At 43.0% G+C, this 26,894-nt stretch overlaps 1 protein-coding gene across 1 annotated transcript in view; it reads left to right on the top strand.

The window, feature by feature from the left end:
• Positions 1–26,894, top strand: part of AP3B1 (adaptor related protein complex 3 subunit beta 1) — a 2,743,269-nt gene that overhangs the window by 221,895 nt on the left and 2,494,480 nt on the right. The window contains exons 4-5 of the mRNA XM_069627424.1: positions 24,033–24,128; positions 24,703–24,863. Coding sequence (XP_069483525.1) covers positions 24,033–24,128; positions 24,703–24,863 — 257 coding nt within the window. The remainder of the gene's footprint in view (positions 1–24,032; positions 24,129–24,702; positions 24,864–26,894) is intronic.

Below are 26,894 nucleotides of genomic sequence, written 5' to 3' on the forward strand. Positions count from 1 at the left end.
TTTATTTAGTCAATCGCACCCCTTTAAATTTTATGTCTTGTAGGTTTGTATTAACTGTGACTGTTTTGCACTTACCGGTTTTTGATTTTAATACTGTTTTTGAAATATTTTGTTTAATATACATGAATAAATTTACTTTTTTAAAATATTTTACTGTTTCCTCTATTTCCTGGAGGATATGTATTGAGTGATCATTAGGGACTACATGTGTCTATTTGTGTACTAAATATTGTGTACAACTGCACCAATCTGGTACTTTCAGGCACTGCTGTAGAGAGGGGTAATCAATTCCATGTTCTTATAGTTTCTATACTCCCATTTGAGAATTGATCCCCCAACATAAAAAATAGGGAGTTTACCTCACACGGAATAAATAATAAATATACACACTAAGAATAAATAAACACATTGGATATAGAACATAACCAAACAAGAAAGTACAAGGTGCCATGTTTGGCTTTCATTTTAAACTTAGAAAAGGAGGTAGAGAAGGCATTAATCTGTATCAATTAAATAGACTGTCAGATGCTATTTAAATGTTGTGTTTGTTTGAAGTAATTAACATTCTGCCAGGCACAGTATTTAGCCTAACATGGCAAAATATTCTGCATAACTTTTCACAAAATGTCATACTAACTCTAGATTCGATTACAACTTTTCCAAAAGCTGGTTGGGATCACCATGGCTAAGCTGCTATAGTCAAGTGCAAATTACAATATATGAACAAAACAAACAAATGGCAGTTACTAAATAAAGTACAAATAAATAATATATTAAATAATTACAAGTGCAATAATGTGCATAGTTGTCTCTACTCGCTCATAAAAGCCCATAAAATGTCTAAATCTGACCTGGCCACGTCCTCTTTTCGTTCCTTACTCCTAAGGTCATCAGCAGCTCTTCGTCCCTTTGCAATCCATGAATTGACATAGGGGATGTGGTTGAATTTCTTCAATGGTGGGCCAGCAAGATTAATAAATAATAAGGATGAAATGGTGTCAATATGCAGGGAAGCTCTTGTTGATGTGCAGACAAGATTCATTTGTGAAAACCCTCGTTCACACTCGGCAGTGGAGATAGCAATAGTGTTCACAGCTGTCAAAGGTTCCTTGTAGTGTCTATTAGCTTCTTTTCCGCTATTCTCCCTATGTTCCTTTGTTCCTTGTAAGCCTGAATGGTTTGACAAGCGTCACCAATGTCAAATCTTTCACACAGAGACACTCACTTTCTCCACACGTAGATGGTAACTCATCTAGCCAGTACTGCTTGCACAAAACTTTGAGTTTGCTTATTAGTTTCTTCTACGCAACTTTTTTTTTTTAGCAGCAGCAGAACCTCCTGTACACCACAAACGACTCCATACATTGTCTGCAAGACTGCGAAAAAACTGTCCATGTTCAATTCTTTTGTCGTACGTACGCCTTTCCTTCATGCAGGGTCACTCCTTGGAAACTATTTTCTTCTATGTCCTTCTGGCACTGGGAAGAGTGTTTTCCTTGCATTTCTACCATTGCCTCAAACACTGATATTTGTCAGGAAATAGCACGATGTGCATCAATGATCGTGTAATCATGCTTTTGTAAGTCAGAGACAATTCTGATAACTCTTGAAGTGCATCAAACATAATGCCAAGATTACCAACAAACTGCACAGACGAAAGGCACCTACATAGTCCAGTGTGCATGTTTCGTGTTGTGCCATCACGAGAGCCATCACTAGATGCCAATGTAAAGTGTTTGTAAAGAGCAGGATAAGCATTCCAGACAGCCTCTACTGTGGCAATAAGCCACGAGGTGGCGGGCTAACACGGCCCCAGGTAATGTCCCCAGGGCGAGTTATAGGCCAGAGCGAAGCGAGGGCCTTAACGGTGCCCTGGGGGCATTACCTCGGGCGGTATTGGCCCCCCACCTCGTGGCTTATTGCCATTAGTACCCTGGCCCGTTAGACCAGGGTACTAATTGTTTTTTTTTTCTGTTCCGATACAAAAAACGGCAAAAAAAATGGCCGCCGCCATGAAAAGGGAAAATTTAGTCCGTTTTCCCTTTCCACGGCGGCCATCAGGAGCGGACGCGCTGGGAACAGAAGTGTTCCCAGCGCGTTCGCTTCCAGGACCAGAAGAAAAAAGAAGCTAAGTGGGGTCGGGAGGGCGGAAGGGAGGGGATGGGGAGGCAGAGAAAAAAAAAGAATAAAGTACTGCGGTCTCCGGCGGGGGACGATGGAAGCCTCCAGCCGTGTGGAGGCTTGGAGCGAGTCCTCACATGGCTGGAGGTTTCCATCGTCCCCCGCCGGAGACTGCGGGATAGAAGGTAAGTGGGGGTGGGGAGGGAGGAGGGAGGAAGGAGGAAAGGCTGGGGAAAAGAAATAAATCTTACCTGCGTCCCCGGCAGGGGACGAAGGAAGCCTCCAGCCATGGGGAGGCACGGAGCGGGGATTGCCCAGTTTCGAGCTTCCTCATTGGCTGAGGGGCTGCCACGCCGCTCGCTGGGAACACCCGCACGGCGTGGACGGGAATACCGTGTGGTATGGCTCGCAAATGAGCCAATCACCACACAGTATTCCGGTTCAGCTGCGTGTGCCGGGTACTAATGTTCTGTAGCTTGAGGCAACCCAGCGAGTATCTAACACTCTTCCTAGTTTACAAAGCTGAATGTCAAGAGCATCTGCACATTCTTTTAGCTGCAAATGATTTTTCACAGATGTGCTAAAAAGAATTCAGTTTGTCTAGCAATGCTTTGAAATGATTTGTAGCTTTCATAACATCGACTGCAAGTTCTAAGCGGTGTGCTGACCAGTACCAGGCTACAATATTGGGAGAAATTCTTTCTTGTAACCTTTTCACAACCCCGCTATTGTGGCCAAACATTACTGATGCTCCATCACAAGCGACTGACACCAGACATTTGGTGAGAAAGTCCTCACTAATGTTAATTGGGTCCTTTTGGAGCAAAGACAGCAATCTGTTCACTATACCTTCAGCAGACATCACTGAGCACGATAAGGTCAACTAAAATATTAGCTGGAGACTCCATATCCTGTAACTGAGTACGTAGGTACACAATTAAAGCACTTTTTTTTATTTAAGGCAGTTGCCTCATCCAGCAAAAGGCTCACTTTAGGAGAAAAGGCAATTATTTTGGCAAATGTCTTTCATTTCCGATGCGATGTGTTGCTGTATACTTGAGCAAGCCACATTGGAATGTAAAATGCATCCTATATCTAGCCCATTCAATTGCTGGCAGTCTATCTCAGATTCAAAACCATAGGCTGGCATGTTCCGCTTTGCTTCTTTATAAGCCATTCAGAATATTCTGGCAGTTGTTGCTATTTTCCGTGCCTGGACTCTAGAAGTTACTTTAAGCAATGTATCTTTTTTTGCCTGCTCTAATATTTTTGATGCTGTGATTCGTGCCTTTGTTGAAAAATGTTCAGTAATCGTCTTTCGTAAGGATCTTTGCTGCTTGTCTTTGTTGGTACCATATGAGATAACAGTGCACTCAGTCCATTCTTTAGACAATTTCATCCCATGACTTTTCTCTGCACCAAAGCTATTGACTTGACCACAAATGGTGTGTCCTCTAACAATCAGCCATCGGTACTTGCTTTGAAAATATTGTTTCTGGTCCAGCTTCCAGCTTTTAGGGAGTCAGCCTTTCGTTAAGGGAGGTGAACGTTGTAGAAGTGATAATTGACCAGATTCCGGCATGCTAGTACTTGAATTTCGGTGTCACTATTGCTTGGTAGTTCATGATCTTCATCAGTGATACCAGTGCCACCCAGTCCCTCTCTGAGTGGAATGCTTGCTGTCTGGATTTCTGTATGGATGTTAACAGTAGTAGTGCTGGTGGTCTCGTCTAGTGTTTGTTCTGGTTCTTCACAAACACTTTCTGATTTAGAACCAGATTCCTGTTTACTTCGCTTGCTTGTGGGCTCGTCTGTGCTGCATTTTTTACCAGGTTTTGAAAAGTATGAAGGAATTTTCTTCTGGGCTCCAGACATTCTGGGGAAGGACATGAGAAGTGGGGATAATCAATATTATGGGATTCCTTCCAAGTTTCGATACACACAATGATCAGGCCAGGGGTCGGTTTAAAACACCTCTTAGGTGCTTTAAACGGAATCAAGGACTGGTAAACAGCAAATGTATAAGAACAAACACATAGTGCACAGTGCACACATGGAATGCGGTTTCCATTAGAGCCAGGCTAATAAATACAAATGTGCACACGTTTGACTTGTCGTGGCTGAAGAACATTGCAAAAAGAAATCTAACAACAAATACCATGTGGGTGGTTTGTAAATGGCTGCAAGTGTCAGTTGCCTCCTTTTATCCCAAATACACTACACTGAACCATACAATTTTGTGACTTTTGAAATGTCTCTCTGTAGTATAGTAACCTTGCCCGTCTCCATTTTTGAAAACGTAACGTCTTTCTTACCTTGTTTTCAGTGACGAGGATGCAGCGTACCACACAGCAGCCTGTGACTCTCAGATTCTGACTTTTTATAACTAGAGGGATAGCCTCTACTGTGGGAGGAAGAAAGGGCTAAAAAGCAATATGGAACAAAGGAAAGGGCTCCACCCACAGGTTTTTTATCACACTCTCCTAATGTCGGAGTGTTTTAGGTCATATTATTTTAAAGCAACTTGGATTCAAAGCTTCAAAGCGTAAGCTCAATTCCCTTTAAGTATTTTTTGTTAAATCAACAAGCCAAAGCAAAAATGAGAGGTTAAAAAATAACTTCTGCTTGATAATATTTAAATGCAATTTATTGTTTTTTTAATTTCACCAACAATGGAAAGAATAATAATAAATATATATTCCAAAATTGTTTCATTCCTAAACAAAAAAATAAAATATAGATACAACACTGTTGATTGTTTGCACAGTAGATGGAATTAGTGTCATCTAATAGAGAAATGAAGAGAAAAAGATAAACAACAAATGCATATTGAACAAAAAAACAAAAAAACACAAAAAAACAAATACAATTTTTGTCTTTTTGGTGAATTACAGGAAAATGATAATTGCATTATTCTTTAACATAATAACAATAATTGTCCATATAAATCAACTAAATCGTCAGAGGACCAAAACCATCGGTCTACGCCAGGGGGAGGGGCCCCCTATTAGATTGTACAGGTCAAGGGTGCACAAAATGTGCTTGGCCTTAGGGCGTTTCGGCTGGAGAGTGGAGCGCCTTCATCTGGGCCTCAGGTTTGGAGATCTCTGTAAAGTAGCAAGAGAGAAAAGAGGAAGAAAAAATATAGTAAAAAAACCAGAGGTGAGAGGAGGTTTTTATTAAAGGACTAGAGTTGGGTACCATACTCTGTTATAAACGGAAGCACAAAAGTGCTGGCTTGATAAATCTAACGTTAAAAAAAGGGGAAATATAGATCTATTAATATAAAACAAATCAGTAAAAACTCTGATTCGTATGAAATACTAGAGCTGCTGCAGGACCAACCTGTGGGTGTGATCACCGGACTTCACCGCAGTGGGAAGAGTTCCAATCCTATTCTGGAACACTTTAAGTCACTGGAAGGTGTGATAACACTTGTAGAAGCATCTACATGTGGACGGTAATGTATCCTACTGTAGTCTGGATGAAAAGACACCAGGCGTAAAAGTCTAAAGAACAGGAAAAAAGGGGGGGGGGGAAGGAGAAACAGAAGAGGAATGTCAATGTCCCCATTATATGTCCTCTATTCCTTAAACAACCCTGTAATCTAGCTTAATAAAACTGTTAGTGCAAAATAGGCAGGTAAAAGAGCATAATACCTGGTATGTCTCTTGAAATAACGCAGGTCCTGGTACTATCCCAGCGTCCAGAAGGGCTGGTAAGGGGCCGGATGGGATAAGCAAGCTACAGTTCCTGATGGCGAAGAGTAGCTAACAAGAAGGGGGAGAAACGAAAAAGCCAGAGTCAGTGCAAGACAGTGCACAGAGGCTTGGGGCAGCCTACTGAGCAGCCAGTGTGTCGAACCAATCGCGTAGGAAAAATGAAGTCGCTTACCTGGAAAAAGTTATAATGGAGACAAGTACCAAATCTTGTCTTCGATACAGCCGGAGCTAATCCTGGTCGTTCGGTGGAGCTGTTCCCCGAGATTAATATATAGCGCATGTGTGGGAGATTAGAGGGAACCAGTTGCACACATGCGTATCGTGTCAGCGGCTCCCACAGTAGGGGCTATCCCTCTAGTTATAAAATATCAAGTTACAGTTTCACTGTAATAGGGATCTACGACTAGATTCTCATAAACTTTGTTACAAGTGGACTGCAGTTCAGTACCACTTTAACTTATTTTACTCAAGAGTTTGATACTCTCTGGAGCTGCCTACGGACCAACCGGCGGGACTTGCCGAACTCTCCTCGCTTATGGGCATTGTCCCACTCCTTACTGGTTATACTACCTATTTGCGGGGGCTCTTCCCCGCCCTACTTACCGACCATGGATCACACACTAAGTTTTTCAGAAGACCAGATCAATACCATTATTCTAGGCCCCTCCATGTTCAATATGCAAGGTGCCAAAGAATTAATTGCAACTACCTCATCAGGTGAGGAACTATTGAAACTAAAGAAGAAATGCTTTCGTACTGAGGTACATGGGCATTTCCTATGTGAATACCTTCGAGCCAGTTTGGTCCCCTTGGGCCTTCTGGTAAGGAACGAACCAGCTTTGTTCTTAGATGACCCTGAATATAAGCTAGATTTTAGCAAAATTTCCACTAAATGTAGCAGGGATTTGATGGCCCTCACTATCACTACTGCAAGAAGAATTCACACTAAAATTCAGGGCGAACTGAAACAAGAGGAGGAGAAATTCCTGACCAATACCAGTCTCGACAATGCTAGAGAAAAACTTAAAGAAATTAATACCACTATGGATAGATTTATGTCTGAAACCCTAGAAAAAAAGCACAAGAAATTGGCTAAAGATATAAAAAATTTTAAGTTGGAAATTGTATATCCTTACCTCAATCCAGAATATAAAGAAAATAAGGAAAAAGAAAGGATGCAAAATCAGACGGCAGCTTTTAAACAAAAAAGAAAATGGGTATCTTTTAGTGATACATCTAGTTCTGGATCAGACTCAAGCCATGGAGACCCTAATAGCTCCTTCGGCTCCCAGCTGCCAGGTAGGAACATGCCTTTCCCTCCACTCTCTAGACCACAACCTTTTTTAGGCCAAGGGGGACCCCAAGGACCATATTGGGGCCCCCCACCAATGCCAATGTTCCAGTACCCGCCTTGGAGACTCAACAGAGCGAGACGGCGCAATCGCCGCTAAGTTCAAACCTCGCCAAGGAAATACCAGTGTTTAATTTATCTAACACTGTCCTTACGAAGTCAGAACTTTCTGTTCTCTCGAAAGGACTATCTTTTGTACCTACCAACCCTACAGACTGGTTCCTCCTAGATAAAGAACTTCAAGGGTTCTTTAGAACCATACGTCTCAAAGTACATTTCCAGGACTCGGAATATGATGGTCAACTTAATGATACTGGGCTACACCCTAAATCCTCATTTACTCCGAATGACAGCGATGTCCCGGATGCGGTAAGAACATTTGAAAAATGCTTTCGCAAAGAAGTAAATAAATTACAGAATAAGCCCTCATCAATACGGCACAATTTGTCTAATGCAGAACGGAGGGCGCTCAAAGAACTTGAGAATAACACTGAAATCACTATAAAGAGTGCTGACAAAGGAGGAGGGATTGTTGTCCTAAGTACCAGCCAATACAAAGTAATGATACTGACATTGCTGAATGATGTTACCAACTATAAAAGAATTAAAAAAGACCCTACACTGGATATTAAAAACACCATTCAAGAAATAACCAGCTTTGCTTTGGAACAAGACTGGATCACAGATAAAGAAGAAAAGTACCTAAATACATCAGAGGGCAGAGTTCCAGCTTTCTATGCCCTCCCCAAAATTCATAAGAATGCTACAAACCCTCCAGGTAGGCCTATCGTTTCCGGATGTGGCTCTATTTTGGAACCGATCTGCAAATTTATAGATCATTTTCTCAAACCACTGAGCCAGCTGACAAGAACATATTTAAGGGATACGATGGTCACTATCAATAAATTTGAAAACTTCTCCTTCAACCAATCCACTGATTTATTGGTTACCATGGACATTGCAGCCCTCTATTCGAATATCCCGCAGGAAGCTGCGATAGAATGTATCAGGGACCATCTCACTCACCATTTGACAGACAAACGGGTCCCAGTCAACTTCATTGTTGAACTACTGGAACTGGCCCTCAAAAAGAACTACTTTACATTTAATGATGACTACTTTTTTCAGATCAACGGTACAGCCATGGGAGCTGCCTTTGCCCCTAGTTTGGCAGTCATTTTTATGGCAAGTTACGAAGAAAAATATGTGTTCACATCGCAGAACCCATACCTAAGCCACATTTCCAACTGGTTTAGGTATATAGATGATATCATCTTTGTCTGGCATGGAACAACGTCAATACTCGATGAATTTCATAGTTGGCTGAACCTTCGAACTAAAGAAATTCAATTTACTATGAACTACAGTCATGAAAATATTAACTTCCTGGATTTAAGAATAGAAGTTAAGGAGAACAGACTCTCGTGTAATCTATTTAGGAAAGAAACTGACCGTAATACGTTGTTACATTACAGCAGCAACCACCACAGTAACTTACGGAACAACTTGCCATATGGACAATTTTTAAGGGTCCGACGTAACTGTACGGAAATAGAGCAGTTCAAAGAACATGCAGCGGACCTCGAGCAGAGATTAAGAGCAAGAGGGTACCCGAAGAAACTTATAAGAAATACCAGCAAAAGAGCACTATACACCCCTCGTGAAAGCCTCCTTGCTCCCAAGGATAGAAGTATTGAAAAAGACAGACTAACATGCGTTACTACCTTTGGTCAAAATACCACAAAAATTCAGCAAATCATCAGAAAATTCTGGCCATTAATACAGTTGAGTCTGCCGGATGAAACGCCACCAAGAATGGCACTTAAACGTGCCAAGAACCTTAAAGACCATCTGACTCATGCCCGTTTAAAGAAAACGTCAAGGACAACCCTTTGGAACCTGGGGGCCTTTCAGGTCATCACCCATGCGGTCAATGTGTTGCATGCAAATTTACTAAGAAAATCAAAACGTTCAAAATTGACAATAAGGTTTGGACATTGAGACATTTTTCTAATTGCAAAACCATTAATGCAATATATCTGATTGAGTGCCCCTGTGGCCTTAGATACGTGGGCCAGACACAAAGACCAGTGAACAAACGAATAAATGAACACCGTTCACGCATTCGGTGCAAAACACAAAATGCCCCCCTGGTCTCACACTTTCTGGAGCGAGGGCACAGCCCTGACGATATGATCTGGTGGGTCATCGACAAACTGGAGAGTAACACTAATGTCAAAAATGCTCTTAAACACAAGGAAGCCTGGTGGATTTTTAAACTCCAGACATTGACATCTGGCCTCAATGAAGCCAAAGTAACCTGGGACTAAATCAGAGACCTATGCGGTCTTTCCCCTTCTTTTTCCCTTCCCCCTTTGCCCTTCCCCCCCTTTCCCCCTTTTTAAACCCTCCCTCCCCTCCCCCCCTTCCCCCCCCCCCCCCCCTCCCCTATGCTCTTGTATACTCAGCCGTCTCAAGTACTAACGGCTTCACTATATATGCCGTTGGGTTTTACACAGTGCATCCGCAAGGACCGGGACACTCTTAGTTCCCAGGCAAACATACCTCGTTTCCAGATATGCTCACAGTGTTTTTTAAACTCTTCCTCTGTTGGACGGCTGTGTGGCACTTCTGCGTGTGTGTGCCTTCATCTGCACACAGCATCTTTCCGGCTTTTGTATGCAACAGTTGGTTGTCATGACTGCGGAAGCCGCTGACGTGATACGCATGCGTGGAACCGGCTCCCACTAATCTCCCACGCATGCGTGGGAGCCGCTGACACGATACGCATGTGTGCAACTGGTTCCCTCTAATCTCCCACACATGCGCTATATATTAATCTCGGGGAACAGCTCCACCGAACGACCAGGATTAGCTCCGGCTGTATCGAAGACAAGATTTGGTACTTGTCTCCATTATAACTTTTTCCAGGTAAGCGACTTCATTTTTCCTACGCGATTGGTTCGACACACTGGCTGCTCAGTAGGCTGCCCCAAGCCTCTGTGCACTGTCTTGCACTGACTCTGGCTTTTTCGTTTCTCCCCCTTCTTGTTAGCTACTCTTCGCCATCAGGAACTGTAGCTTGCTTATCCCATCCGGCCCCTTACCAGCCCTTCTGGACGCTGGGATAGTACCAGGACCTGCGTTATTTCAAGAGACATACCAGGTATTATGCTCTTTTACCTGCCTATTTTGCACTAACAGTTTTATTAAGCTAGATTACAGGGTTGTTTAAGGAATAGAGGACATATAATGGGGACATTGACATTCCTCTTCTGTTTCTCCTTTCCCCCCCCCCCCCCCTTTTTTTCCTGTTCTTTAGACTTTTACGCCTGGTGTCTTTTCATCCAGACTACAGTAGGATACATTACCGTCCACATGTAGATGCTTCTACAAGTGTTATCACACCTTCCAGTGACTTAAAGTGTTCCAGAATAGGATTGGAACTCTTCCCACTGCGGTGAAGTCCGGTGATCACACCCACAGGTTGGTCCTGCAGCAGCTCTAGTATTTCATACGAATCAGAGTTTTTACTGATTTGTTTTATATTAATAGATCTATATTTCCCCTTTTTTTAACGTTAGATTTATCAAGCCAGCACTTTTGTGCTTCCGTTTATAACAGAGTATGGTACCCAACTCCAGTCCTTTAATAAAAACCTCCTCTCACCTCTGGTTTTTTTACTATATTTTTTCTTCCTCTTTTCTCTCTTGCTACTTTACAGAGATCTCCAAACCTGAGGCCCAGATGAAGGCGCTCCACTCTCCAGCCGAAACGCCCTAAGGCCAAGCACATTTTGTGCACCCTTGACCTATACAATCTAATAGGGGGCCCCTCCCCCTGGCGTAGACCGATGGTTTTGGTCCTCTGACGATTTAGTTGATTTATATGGACAATTATTGTTATTATGTTAAAGAATAATGCAATTATCATTTTCCTGTAATTCACCAAAAAGACAAAAATTGGATTTGTTTTTTTGTTTTTTTGTGTTTTTTTGTTCAATATGCATTTGTTGTTTATCTTTTTCTCTTCATTTCTCTATTAGATGACACTAATTCCATCTACTGTGCAAACAATCAACAGTGTTGTATCTATATTTTATTTTTTTGTTTAGGAATGAAACAATTTTGGAATATATATTTATTATTATTCTTTCCATTGTTGGTGAAATTAAAAAACCAATAAATTGCATTTAAATATTATCAAGCAGAAGTTATTTTTTAACCTCTCATTTTTGCTTTGGCTTGTTGATTTAACAAAAAGTACTTAAAGGGAATTGAGCTTACGCTTTGAAGCTTTGAATCCAAGTTGCTTTAAAATAATATGACCTAAAACACTCCGACATTAGGAGAGTGTGATAAAAAACCTGTGGGTGGAGCCCTTTCCTTTGTTCCATATCTCAGATTCTGACTACCACCACAATGAACAAACGATATTTGGGTTCATACAAAAAGGCACGACCATTGCCCCTTGAACTGTATGCACCAAACATGAGTGTGGGGGAAAAAGAAAGCCTCAGAGGACACAGTGGGCCAAATCTGTAGGTATTACAAGTGAGACATTTTACTAACAGGGCAAACTTTCAATGGCAGGTTTGACATGACAGGACATTACACACTGCACAATATTTTACTGACCTCTATCACAGCACCCGCAGACATATGTTTGACTTGCCTTCAACAATGCAGAGGGAAAGAAGGGGGTAGAGTGACCCTTTGCAGTTCAAGTCAGGTGAGATTACATTATTTGCCCAGGATCACACACTTCTTCCCACCCATTCCTTCCTCTGCCCGCCCAATACACCTCCTCATGGGAACTCTTTGAGCTCTCATTACCATTAAACGTTGCTCTGGAATTGCCTGAAAGTGTTTGTTTAAAGCTGTCTTCTGAGAGTTAATGACTTAAAATTGGAGTTGTAAACACGCTACTGGAATAGTAAAAATGTCTTACAATGCAGTTGCTTCAGCCATTCGATTTATAAACACACTGCATTTCTTTCACTGAAGTCCTGTTTAAAACAAACTTTGGCAAAGCCAACATTTCTGGCTTGTGCATTGGTTTTAAGCTTTTGCCAGTCAGTGCTATTAGATACCAAGGTACCATTTTGCACCTGGCTGCTACCAACAAACGGCTGTGCCTAAGTGCCTTTCCCATGCCTACACAAAAGCCCAAATTGTTTGCATTGCCAATGCTTGTTTTTGTTAGGTGAAGGAGCACCATGGCATGCTCCCTTCTTTGTGTCAGCAGTATTTGTGTACACCTAGCACCCCCACCCACCCCTTATGGGCTTTCTCTCATCACTCTGTGTTTGCAGGTACCCCCTTGAGCAGTATGTGTCCTTGCGTTACTTCCTTGCACTAAATTCCTGTTATGAACCAGCACTGGCAAAAGCTAACAGCTGTGGTTTAAATGTACAATCGGCAGGTTATGTACAGATCACTGCACCATGGCACAACCGTCTACTTAACTGTCTCTCTGGAATTAGTCTATAGTTTGCAGGCCACATACATCTGCAGCAGTCGCATGAACCTTCCAAGCTATCATCCAGGGATTGGACCCGATCACCAGCAGGCTAATCCGAGATCTCCGCTACAGGCATGCTAACATCCTTAGCTATTTTACAGGGATAAGAACCTATGCCAATCAGGCTACATCCAAATCTCTACAGCAGGTGCATTAACCTTCTTAGCTATTTTACTGGAATTGTCTTTTGACCCGCAGGTTACACAAATGTGGCGGCCATAACAACTGACATGGAGGACGCACCCTCACTACTAATTCAACAGAGAACTTAGTGCCCACCCCTAGGACAACTAGACTTGGCCAGGGCAAAAACTAAACCGGGGCTGTGTTTTGGGGCAACCTTTTATTTACATAGGCTGCACAGCACTCCTTTCAAAGGTTACTTAATTATAAAGGCCACGTCACACACTCCTTAGGTTATGCTCACAAATATTGTGTGTGACTCATTAAGCCCCTAGCCTGTCACAGGAAGACTCCACAAGTTTGGGAAGTTCGGGATTTATAGAGAGTTGTGATGCACAATTGTGCTTTTTCATGAAAGTAGAGCAAGCCCCACCAAACGTGTACAACTCAACTCACATGCAACCCGCAAAACCCCTTGTAAGGCAACTTAGCCTTAGGCTGCAGCCTGCAAGGGCCTTACCTTAGGCAGCTGCCTTAAAGTTAACTGCCCCAGTGGCACTGCGGCACGTACACCAAAAGTGCATGTGCTTTATAGCCAGTAAACTCACTATTTGAGGTTACGTTTTTGGTACTGTGTAATGACCAACTTACTTTAAAACACATTTCCATGATGCTTTTGACCCACGTCAGCCTCACTAAACCACTGTCTCCCGAGTTACCGCTTGACAGGTTAAAACAAGAGCTCTAATGCTGAGACAAGTTAGGATCCCCTCTCATTGAAACTTTACAACAAAGCTAGGGGAGGTTTATAAATCAAGTCTTGGCATGTAAAAATATTTTTTTTAAAATCTAATCTTCAGTCAAACCTCAAATATCCAAGCAAGCAGAAGCTGAATGCACCACCAAAAGCAAGCGTTGACTGGAAACATGGACCAATGTCCGGTCAACGGTGAGTGGTCATCGGCCAGTGCTGGAAACGCGCCAGTTATGTCCAATACCTATGACACGGTCCTACTAAGCCATGCAATACCTCGCACATGAGACAGCCAGAGGGGTTCTGCAACAACCCTTCTTCTCCCCCCCCCCCCCCCGCACACACAAACCCTCTTCCCTTTCACATGTCATGCGCAGCACTGGGGTTATTTTATATTAAACATCACTAAATAGGTGCACCCTCGTCCCACCAGTGGTTAAATACTATCCTATGCCGTGACTGGCCAACTCGTAAAGCGCCCACAAGGTAGTGGGCAAACGGCACTCGCGGACGAAAAAAAAAAAAGTTGCAAGAAAACACAATTTCGGGGTGAGAAACATTCCGCCAGCCACTCAAAGCACAGAGTCTGCTTGCCCAGGACCAAGGCACACACATGCCCCTTGAAAGGTCTGCACAAAGCAGAAGACGTTAAACACAGCAGAGAGGACAGCTCCCATTGTTCCTGTCAAACAGTGCAATGCATGTCCAAAATAAAAGCACCTGCTGTGTGCAGACCGGCCGTGCCCTGTACACGCCCGACCTGCCAGCACAGAAATCATCAAAAGTACCAGAGAGCCGCTCCGCGGCTATTTTAAGATGTCAGCATGAATACGTGCACCAAAACGTGTATTGGAAGCATACAATTGGGGTGTGTGTACAAATTGGTGAACGAGATCCATAGCTTGTTTCTTTCTTTAGGGTACAGCATTTATGACAAAGGGCTCATTTTAAAATTCTTGAATTGGGCACTACAGAGGACCGCACACTTCACTGCAGTGCAAAATAAATGTCCCATCTGCCCAATATTTGTTTTTCTAAAACGGAGTGGCAATTTAATGGGTAACACGAGCACATTTGTGTTACCTCTTTACTTTTCCACACCGCTTTGGGAGAAGTGTAAAAGCCTTCCACAGCGCACAATTGCAGGAGGCATTTACCACCTGGTAAAAGCATACCAATTCTAAACCCATTGTATTATCCCAGCATTCAAATCTCATGCTGGCGTTAATGCAGCTGCCTGATTTCCAGTGCGGATCAGTAAGGCTAGCAGCGTTGCAAAGTTCACTCCGCCTGACCTATCCAAGATTCAAAAGTTACTTACATTATTATTGCGACCGCCGCAGTGCCGCTGGCTGCAATAATAATGTAAAGTAAGCAGTAGGCTGCAGCCAAGCAGCCTTTGTCGTCCGGGGGCGGGGCGTGCTTCAAGCTTACCCTTATTGAGGGGCCGGGCGGCAGCCACACTGGCTATGGGATCTGCATCATCAATCATGATGATGCAGATCCCATAGCCAGAGTGCCGCAGGCCCGCTCGCAATTGCCTTGCGGCCTGCTGCCACCGAGTCGGGCCAAAACCTGCCCTGCGGAGTGGCGGCGGCCACAGCGCGGCAGTGGCACAGAGAAGCTGCATGCATAATTTGCATGCCACACCGGCGGCTTCAGTCAAAGTTTGGGGAGGAGGCAGGGTCGCACCATTATTACGGCATGCGCCGCCGTGGATCATCACTCATGTTCATTTCACGGCAGCGTCGGGTAGACGCACGCAATAATAATGTAAGCTAGGAACTAAAAGAAAGTTAAAGAAGAGAAGACACAGACACTCACCGTATTGTTCAGCAAGCGCCTGCCCCTGAGGAACTCAAGTTAGTAGGCCCGGGCGAACAGAACCAACCACACGTGCAGGGCAGGCTCTCAGTCACGAGTCTCACGCCACGCCTTAACAAGTGTGCAGTGCTCGTGAAATGAAGGTGGCCGCATGTCTGCAACAGACCCACGTGACTCACCCACCCCCACACACTCGCGTCATTTCACTGGCTGGAGCCTGGAGTCGAACAGCCAATGAATAGTAACAACAGAATGTTGGTTTTCATTGGCTGCTGTTGTGCTCTAGGCCCAGCCAGCCAGGAGCCAGCCATGGCCTGCAACTGCAAGGAGAGCAGCAGAATGATTTATGATCATTGGAACTAGTTAAAACTGAACAAACAAAGGAATTACACGTGTGCCAGCTTCCCAATGATGTTCTGGTCCCCAAAAAAAGAGTTCCGGTGTTGCCCACCGGCTAACACCAGCACAAATCAAGCACTGACTGGGGCCTAAGAGCTTCACAAACTAAGCTCCTTTTTTAGGTCTTACTGGACTCCAGTAAGATTATTCAAAAGGCACCTTCTGGAGAATGAATTATGTTGGAAGTGTAAAAATGCAAGGGGCACCCACCCTCTGCCATTTTATCTGGTTCTGGTCAAAGACTGACATTTTGGGAGGGGGTCTGCGAGAGGCTGGGTTTGATCCTGTGTTGTACAATCCCTATGTCTGCCTCTCTACTGGTTCTGGGGGAAGTGTCTCTAGTAGAGGATGTCTCATTCAGCAAGAAGATATGGCTTCTCCGCGCTTGCATGATTACGAAGAAAATGATATTAAGATCCTGGAAATCAACGAGCTCCTTTTGCATCGACGACTGGGTGGAGGAGCTGCTCGCCATTTCCACCTATGAGAAGGTTATCTACAATCAAGCAGGAAACATTGATACGTTTTGGGACATATGGAGAAGCTTCCTTGATGTATATGGTTAATATATGTGTTAAAGTCTGTATAATTCTATTTTCTGTTGACTCCATTGCCAATATTTTATGCTCTACTTCTTCCTTTCGTGTATAGTCCATGGATCTCATAACCATAGAAATGTGTGTTTTTGCCGATTCATGCTTCTGGATGTTGATATTGCTTGTGTTTTTTGTCTAACTTTTTACTGACTCTCCTTCTTTCTCCTTTTTTCTCTTCTTTCCCTTGACTTGATTAGTTGGATTTTATTTGCTAATTTATCATTATTGTCCAGTTGTATGGTATACTCCATTTATGTTTTAAAGTTGGGTATCTGTCAGAGATGCTCAGGTCCTAGGCGCAGGAGCGACGCAGTACCAACCACCCCCTCAATGGTTTCAGTGCCTGCAAGACAGAGCTTAACACAGGCCTCCTCAACCAGAGCGGGGAAGGAGGGTTAGGGTCTCGATGGTTGGATAGGTAAAGGGATTTTAGGATTACCGGATTGAGGGTTGGGAAGAAGTTATGGATAGGACTGGGGATTTTTAGGGTAAACGATGCCTGCACACTTTCCTCAAACTGGCTGATGGAGCTGCCGTAACACCTCTACATGTAAAGGTGCTGCCACCCTCACCAGACCCCTTGAACCAACCTGAAGGTGCTCTTTCAAGCCTTATAACAACATACCAAGGTAGCAACAAACAATTGTTGACATTAGCCCATTACAGTTTCATGAACACAGTCTCATGTACGAGCACACTTAGCTTTGCTTTAGTCCTTAACGTCCAGTCCTGCAAGACTGTCAAGTCCTGTGCCACGTCCTTGCAGTCCAAGATTCAGGTTTGCATCGGGTTCAGACTAAAAGAAAACAAAAGACAAGCATTAGCGTTTGTCAAACGTTCTGCTGATCTCACACTTTCATGCAAACTCTCTCAACACGCGTTTGGTTTTTGGAATAACCAATCCAGGAACTTTAGGGTGCGCTGCCGCACGTGGCTTATCTTTTGCCCAAAAACACGGTCTTCCCTCAGACCGAGTGTCAGAACGCGGTCTTTCCTCAGACCGGGTCCCCCAAGCTAGTGCTTCAATCTCATGCGCCCTTCCGGCGCTTTTCCCAAGAGATAAATGCACTCGAAACCATGCACATTAACAAACACGACTTTCCCGTGAATCCGCCCACTTAGCTTTTGCGTGATCCGCAGGGGCTCTGGAAGGGGTCGGGATATGCCCCCTGCGCTTCCCCTAGGATCCCTGACTCTCCCTGGGGTGAGCGGCACTTATCTTGTGTGTGCGAGGGGCCGGATCGTGGTTCCTGTGGCTCTTGGCCCCTCGCGTATGGATTCCGGGGAGCTGCTGGGCTCACGTCCTCTCTCCTCGGCGTCTCGAGCACAAGCCCCGTGCCTCGGGGTTTGCGCATGCGCATTCGTCGCGTGCCACACCCAGCGCGGCTTCCCATTGGCTCGCGGGCCCGCGAAGCCTGCTGGGAATTGTAGTTCCGGCGGGCAGAACGCTGGATCTGTCTGCAGAAAGGGCACAACAGCCCTTTAAAGTACGGAAACCCTTTGGATCCGGGTTTCTTCATGGTCCCAGGCCCCACAGTCCCAACAGTACTGGGCCCAAGGCCAGTCTTACCCCTGACAGTATTTGACTGGCTATTGTACTATTTCATCTGTATATGTTGAAAAATAAAAATATTGACGATGGGGAAAAAAAAAGGAAAAAGATCATACAAGATTTGGAACATACCCATGCAATGTTAGGAGATGCAAAACCTGTTAACATATCAGCACTTAATCTGCCATTACAACCTCACAGAATGGAACAGTGCAAATCGTCCATTGTTTTGTGCCTCGTCCAATGCAAAAAATGCTTGCAAAGTAAGTATGTAGTAGGGGCAACCCACAAAACAACAATGGAAATGAATGAACCTACACCAATACACAGAACCACTTCACAGGCACATACTACTAGATTTGCTGGTGGTGATACTGAATGGTGGCCTCACGAACACAACGCAGCATGAGAACTCAAGTGCTTTAAGGTGCTCGATCTAAAATAAAAAACAGGTCTGAAATTGTACTGCACAATATGGTCAAGATTGAACGTTGAACCAAGAAGAGAACTCCAACATGCCACAATACCAAATAGTTATGAAGGTGAACTGCAGGTAGCACTTGTCACTGACAGCTGTTTGGCACTGCCGATTGGACCCCATTCATGACTTAATGCCAATCCTTGGACCTAAACTCACATGGCAGTTGGCATCCATCCATTGAGCACGAGGCACACACTTTATGTTATATATGGCTTCGCTACACATTCAGGTTACCTCCGTGTGGAATTAACTTCCTCTTGAGAACCACAAGTCTGCATGAAGGATGGCCTTCAGGAAACCTTTTTGTTTATTCCATGTATTTCGTGTCTAGATCACTTGTGTAATAGCACTGTGATACCCTGATTAGGTCGTTGTGCGCTACATATATTGTTCAACATTGGTAATGTAACTTGTAGTTGTCACACAAGCCAGTACACACACTTACTGCGTCCAACACTAAGAATCATTATTCAAAAGTCTTCAAAGTAGCCCATCGTACCATTATTAAGCTCATTTGTTCATCGCAGTCGCTGCAGGAATTTTGAGCAGGGCTTACAGTAATATCTGAATATTTTATTTAGAAACAAGGACGTTTGGTTTCAGTAATGGCATTTTATCATACTTATGAACATTGTTGGACTTTGAAAGGAGGATAGGTTTTGCATTTGCAGTACTGCGCACAAATTGCATTTTAAATCTCACATTTCATCTTGTGCTACAATATCATGAATGTTTTTCCGAAGCTACCATGCCCCACTTACAGAATGCTTGCACTAGCCTGTCCTTGGCAGTGTCAAATGTATTGCGCCCAGATAAGGTGGTATGCATTCTCTTGTTACATATATTGGAGTTTTAAATGAGTATTCCCTTTTTTGTCTTCTTTACCAAGGAAAGAACTGTTCAGCTTGCTTTTTGTCATTAATTTTGCATTGCGATTTCTTTCTCAAGAAGTAGTCAATGGAACTTGGAAAGCGAATCCATTGTTTCATCTTAGCATAATACTTTGAATTAGCGCAATAAAGGTTAACAAAACTTGGATTTTTCTGTGTTTTGACAACTGGACTCACATGGCATCAAACCTACAATACAAAGAAAGTGAGATTTGCTATGCATATATGGCATTGCTAGATTTATTCAGAGATTCCTTCCAAGATTAGTAAATATTCTTGAATTAATGTAGGTTTCAAAATCACAAGAAATTGAACAATTTGAATAAAAAATGAAACTCTTTACACTTGATATTTTCAGTGTGCAAAAAAAGAGAGGTTCCCTATTGGGGAACCCATGTCCCCTTCACACTATATATGGCCTAGGCCTTAGGGAGTTCATAAACCTATTACCTGTCCTCTTTATTCAAGGGTGACCGGTCTGGCTTGTAAATATTTAATGTAATTTACAGACATTTGTATAACAACAAAGGATATTTTTGTGACGATGAACATTCAATTCGACAGTAAAGGTAAAGATACAAATAATTTATTTTTCAAGTAGCCCAACGCTTTTCGAGTTTTTCCACTCTTCATCAGAGGCAAGTAATAATTTCAACACTCTACAAACTGAGAACATTAAAGAAAGGCTTTTAGTTAAGCCATTTTTGTTTAGAATTCTCACATGCAATTCAGTTTGTCATGATTATAGCTCTGAAAAGTGTACTTATATACATATACTTTTAGTGCGGGCACATTTTAAGCAACACATATATTCCAAATCATATTAATCTTTTAACAATAGTTTCATGTTTACAAATTCATATTGACAATTTCATATTCTTAATATAAATCAAGAAAGCAGATGCTTTGGGGAGAATGACTCGTGGCTTAGGGTACCCTGTTAATCATCCTATTATATGCCGTTTGAGTCCTATGCATCCTATTAGTATCACAAATCAGGGCTAAAGAACCAAGACTATTGATGGAGAATGAACTAATGGTTTATACGGGGAAACCTCATTGTTAACAAAGATCTAGCTAAGAAAAAATATATCACAGTATTTTCTATCTACTGACTTTTCTGTGAACCCTGAGTGAGTAGGAATCGGGGATTTGTCTCATATAGACTATGTGTAACGGTAACTTCTCCTGTTACGAGTATGCTTCTAGTCCTTCGAGGAATAGCACCAAAGCTAAGGAGCAAGATATGCATAAAAAATATCCATTAGTTCAACGTGTTAATCATTTCGACAATTGGTGCTTGTAGTCAGGAGTAGCGTAAATCTTACCGGCCAATACATAAAAGCTTCATGTAACCCTTTGGAGATATTTTTGAATCTGGACTGGATGGTTCAAACTTCAGGTCCTGGCAGTAGTACTGAGTAAGCCCTCAGTGGATACAATAGTGATCTGGGGATAATGTTGCAAAAATCAGTGCCTTGCTGATCAGGGACTATTCGCTTTTATGGAAAAATAAAACATTCTTACCCATGGGGGATCCTCCCATCCTCGCGAGTGTGCTGATCCTACTATACAGACTGTAATCTTCAGTGGGGGAAGGTTCCTTTCACCACTAAGGAAAGATACATAAACTTAGTCCTGTGTCTAGTTTTCAAATTGTTGGTAAAAGAAGTTCCAGTTATGTCTTACCGAGTATGCTGCTCTTGTAATTGGCAAAGTTATTAATGACGGTCAGGTGGCTATGACGTCACGCTGAGTCTCTGGTGAGGATTTCGGTTTTTAAGGAGAGTGGTTCAGTTTGAACGCGACTATTCTCATGCTGTTATTGAAAAATAAACAGCAATTCAGAGTTAGAGGACTCGTATAGATAAGGTGATTCGAGAGCCCCAAGTACAGGAAACTTACTTCGTCCGCAAGAATATAGAATACAGCGTTGCTTCATGTAAACTGTAACTCCGCTCGGAGACTGTAGCTGCCATTTTGTGGGGCATGTGGGTTTATATGCAGGATAGGTCGTGACGTCACTGCGCGCATGCGCGAGTGACGTCATTGATTCTATCGTAACATAGGTATGCATAGTTGGTAAGTAGGAATATGTATATGCTTAGGCATCAATAACTGATACACTTCTAGATAGAGGGGATGTTAGAGTAGAGTGTTGGGGGCATAAACAATAGCAGGTGATTTGTTTCTACTTAAACCGCATGACGTCATATTGCGCATGCGCGAATGACGTCATGTACGTTTGTTTACCGAGGATAGTCCGTTGGGTGTAGAGCGGATTGTCTAGAAGATGTGCATAATCAAATTGAATAAAACATGAAACTCTTTACACTTGCTGACATACCTTCAGTGTGCAAACAGATGTCGATGACACCGTGAGTTCACCAGTAAATAGCCTAGTTTGTTTTTCTATACAGAACGTCTAATTTGTTTGGGTGCACGAGACAAAGGAAATAAACATGTGCATGAGTTTATAAGTTACCTTTTTTTTTTAAAAAAAAAAAACTCTGGTACAGAAGTGCATACACATCTCTGCCAGCCATAATGTCAAGGATAACATTACCCATTGTCTGCTTAAGGGAGCAGGGCATCTCGGTAAAATTTCAGTTTGTTTCAGAAAGACACGTTTTGTCAAAGAGAGCTCTGTTGCTGCCCAAATGCCTTTTTCTTTGAAACGTGCCTAGCCTCTAAATTTCATGGGCATACACAGTAGGAACTTATTGAAATAAAATGGAATAGAAGTTTGTTTGTGGCGCTTAAACATTTTCTTTACATTTCATTCACTAGAAGCTTGCTTCTTCTCCACTTTAAAGTGTCGTGCATAGTTGAACATGCAAAAGGTGCCCTCGAATGAAATCGCAGGGGCAGAAAAAACATAATCAAAGGTTTTGTCAGTAAGTCATGAAGTTTGATGTTCTAGTATTGGTAAACTAATTAAACAGATCTGGTTGTGTTCCTTAAGTCTTGTTATGATTAGTTTCACAGCCAGGAATCTACTAACATTGAATGAAGGTAACTGGCGAGTGAAGACTGTAGGCACGAAGCCCTGTGTACTCCCATTCCTGGTCACAGAGTGGCTTGAAAAATAGAATACTTTTTCTGCACACCTGCAGTCACTCGGCGAACAGGCCTCGTGCAGTTAATATTGATTGGCTCTAATCTGAAGCAGAACAAGAACAAATTTACTACTTTGTAACCTTCTGGGATTTTACATTATTATGCTTTTTCTTTCAAGTGGCACAACATTCCATATTCAAACAGTGACTTCATTCAATTTTATAGTTGGAGTTTATATTTTTTCATTAAAGCATAGGACACTTTACAGCTTTAGAACACTTTGCTGATTATGGAGCCACTTGGACCTTTTCTTTTATTCGGGATGTGAGCATTTTATCACATCTGACTATGCAGACTGATGTTTAGTTTGACCTGTTTTAATTGCAGCATTTATTTTTCTTAACTACAAAAGTAATGGGTGGAAGGTTTTGAATAAATCTGAATTGCTGTCATTGCTCTGGGCAACCTTCCACACCACCGGTCTTTAGCCTTTCTGCACCATTGCAAAAGGGGTCCAGCCATAAGGAAATCAGTCAGGTACTGCTATCTCCCTTCTGCAATGGCTTAGCAGGCGAAGAACGATGGTCTGCAGGGTTGCCCAAAGCATTGCCCGAGGTTAAGATTCATTCTAAACCTTCCAGCCATCACCTCTTTGTTTTTGCATTTATAACAGCCTGGCGTTGTGGTTGTTTGCACCGCCCCCCTCTTCCCAATTGTTTGGTCATGACCATCCTCTCGTTGACTTTTTAAACATGTTTTTTTGTCGACAGGGATTCGCATAGCTTTAGCATGAATGAGTGTAACCATTGCTCTAGCATTAGGATAACAGAATTATCTGCTGCCCCATTGGCCAATGACAGTTAAAGGGTAGTGAGATGAAGCAGATTTCTTTTTTGCAAAAAATACTAGTGAATATATTCATAGAACTTGTAGAATAGTACCTGGCGAGGAGGGGTGTTGCAGGCCCCCCAGCCAATGAGAAGGCTCAGAACGGGGCCTTTACCACACAGTAAAGAACCTGCTCTAAGCCTCCTCAGAGCGAGAGGCTATCTTTCCTCGCTGGTAATCGGATAATTGCGCTCTGCTGCATCCCCTTCCTCTAATCCCCTTCCCCTCACCTCCAACACCCTTTACCACATATCCAGCCCCCCCAGAGCCCCTCACCTTTCACTGCCTGGTTCCTCGCTGGCACCTTTAATACTAGTGTTTCTGACTAGTCTCTGTTGGGGCAACGGCCACCATGGAAAGGGAGAGGGGACTACATGTAGCACCATTTTCCCCCGATCCAAGGCAGCCCTCTTCGTTTGTAGTTTTATCTCAAGCTGAGAAACAGCAAACACGCCGTTTCTCAACATGAGATAAAAAGACTTAGTATCCCAGTACAACGTGATGGGGTACGAATAGTAATACAACCCTTGCAGAGGGGGGGGACTAATGTTTAAGCCCTTTGCTCAGGCTTATACTGTATGTGCTCGGGGGCATTACCTGACTGGTAATGCCCCCCTGCTCCGGTTATAGTGCTTAAATAAAGAGATCCTCCAATGTCTTGTTTGAGCTTGAGATGTACAAAGTGGGGGTGTTTACAGCCCCCATTTCTGAATCTAGTATTGTCATTAATTGTGCACACTTTTTTTAGATAAAGAAATTGGTGTATGTGTACCTTGTTCGTTATGCCGAGGAGCAGCAAGACTTGGCTCTGTTATCGATCGCCACCTTTCAACGTGCTTTGAAAGTGAGTATGGTACAGTTGTGAGTGATGCTGTTCAAGCAGTATACCATAAAAAATAAATGGGCCAGGGTTAACCTTTTGATGGATTACAACCACCAACTGTGCATGAATGACACCCGCAGCATGTTTACTTGAATTTGTGCTCGAGTAAACAGACTGAACAATATGGGAACAAAAAGTACAAGCAATTATATATTTGAATAATTATCTCAAAGGAAATTAAATGTACTTCCTACCTGGGATTAATGGCTTGGATTAAATGGATGGGAAGGAATCCATGATGGCAGCAATACTTTATTTTTCTTTGCCATTATTGCCTAACTAATAAACTGAGTTCCTTCAAATGTGAACGTTCTTTAACCATTTTCTGCAGTATGCATGCTAGATCTAAATATAAGACGTGTTTAAATGACAACTTTTAAGTATCATGTGCCATGCCTTTCGTTTGCTAAACTCCCGAATTAACATGACCCAAGATGGACTTTCTAAGCCACTCCTATTGGAATTTGGCATGCGTTAAAACTGAGTGACGTTTAAAGTTTAAACAGCAATATTTCTATTGTGTTCACTGTTCTAGGATCCTAACCAGCTGATTCGTGCAAGTGCTTTAAGAGTTTTATCCAGCATCCGTGTGCCAATAATTGTTCCAATTATGATGCTGGCTATTAAAGAGGCATCTGCTGACCTGTCACCATATGTTAGAAAAACTGCGTCCCATGCAATTCAGAAGCTGTATAGGTATGTAGTCTCCTATGTTTTTGAAGTGCAAAAGCCTTAGTTATGCATGCACGGTACGATTTTAATGATGTGATTTGTAAATAGTTTAAAATAAACTAAATTGACTTTATCATTACTGTTTCTAAAAAGACAGATTTTGGAACCAATTGAACACCTCACTTTAGGCTTAGTTATGCTACAGTATAGTAGAGGGACTCTGTTTCCTAGCCGAAGACGAGACCCAGTATCAAAGGCGATGTTTACCCTCTACTCTTAAGTCAAACCATAGTTTTGTACTTTACTGTCTTTGCTGTAGCTTTCGCACTCTCTTGTGCACTCTCTCCATGTTGGTCTGTCTCTCTCGTCTTCTCTTACATGCTCTCTTCTCTTTCGGCTTGGAAATTGAATATATGGAAGGCCTAGAATAGGGACAGCTCTAGGGGATTTCAAAGAAAGCGGTTGTGAACTGCTCTTGGGAGCAGTGACACCCTGACTCGGTTAACTGGAGAAATTCAATAAACTACAATTGAGGTTACAATTTACCTTTTTCCTGCATTGTCCGTGCTTCAGTTTAATTATTCAATTATTTGTGCACCAGTATGTTACAAGTACAATGCTGGCGACAAGTGCATAACAGCTCCAGGTGAACTTGCGCGTTGCCCACTGGCAACTCTAAAAGAAACGCTTTGCCTTCAAACGCCAAAGCAAGGCAGATATGAAAAAAAACAGCGCGACCAATGGGAATTAATAACTACAGCAACCCACCTGATAGGAGACTTTGCGACCTACTGTTGACAGCGAAACATTGAGCACCCCTTGCTCTCCTGCGCACATCATGTTACTTTTCTCAGCGTACTGATGCCCATTGGCCTTGTCAAAGCGTGCTGTATGGCAACAACGCCTGCAATCCTTGTAATTGCCGCCTGCAGCATGGACACCTTTCTTTGAGACAACAGTGGTGTATCATACAATACTTGTACTGTAAAGAAAAGGATAAACTTGGAAATAAAATAAAGTGCATACAAAAATAAAGTAGCACACCTCAGCCCCTGCTCTCCAATACATAGTGATGCACGCTCTGAAACAAACAAAACATTAGACAGTAACACACTTTCCCTCCATAAGCCAGTACCATTGGCTCAACTGAACCAAAATTCTATTTCTTAGGCTTCTGGATCTACTTAGATCACATGCTATGCATGGGCCGACATCAAGTGGAAATTGTGCAGTATTACTTGATTTGTTTTCGAAACTCGAAAATGGACGTCGACTTGGCGGATTAGTAATACTATCCCTAGTGTGATGTCTACTCTACCCATCGTCATTCATGCATTGATGTCCCTCAGATGGTTTTATTTCCGCCATGGTGGTCGGTCGCTAGTTGCAGAATTTTCTGGTTAACACCTTTTGAGTAAACAAAGTTTAATTTTAGACTTTCTTTTTTTTTTCCTACCATTAACGGCCCGTTGCCCGCGCACTACCAACTGCTTCAGCGGCCTTGGACGGACAGCTCCATCATCAACACTCAACTGTTTCGACGAATGAAGATTGCGGCCTCCACGGGCCTCAGCCCTTCACAGTAGGGAGAGTCAGGGGAGGTCAATACTTTGTACTCCTTTAGAGAATGCTTCTTTTGACCCCTTATCTTGCCTTTTGTTGCTGCACTGCCCTTTTCATTAGCAATGGAAAATACTCCTTTTAAATTCGGCCCTTATTGCAACAGGAAATTCCTTGTGAAAGACACGCACAAGGTATGCATTCGCTGTCTGCCAAGGGACCACCCCGAGAAAAACTCCAAGTACTGAAGACATTTCCAACCAAAAACATTAAAGGACCATCGGACCAAATGCTGGGCCGCCCACGCCATTCATGCTGAGGCCTCCATTAACATGACTGGGCAATCAGCGAGGGCAGCATCGACATCGCTGGCGATGGGGGTTCGATGGAATCCCATGTGCGGGCCTACAGCTCCAATAAGCAGGCCAGCGGCCCTATGATGGTCATCACCCGGCAGCTCAGGCACATACACTTCCCGCCACATGAAGCACATAC

Source organism: Ambystoma mexicanum, chromosome 6p (genome assembly GCF_040938575.1).
Source record: "Ambystoma mexicanum isolate Mex_15411 chromosome 6p, UKY_AmexF1_1, whole genome shotgun sequence".
In the NCBI taxonomy this organism is placed as follows: Eukaryota; Metazoa; Chordata; class Amphibia; order Caudata; family Ambystomatidae; genus Ambystoma; species Ambystoma mexicanum.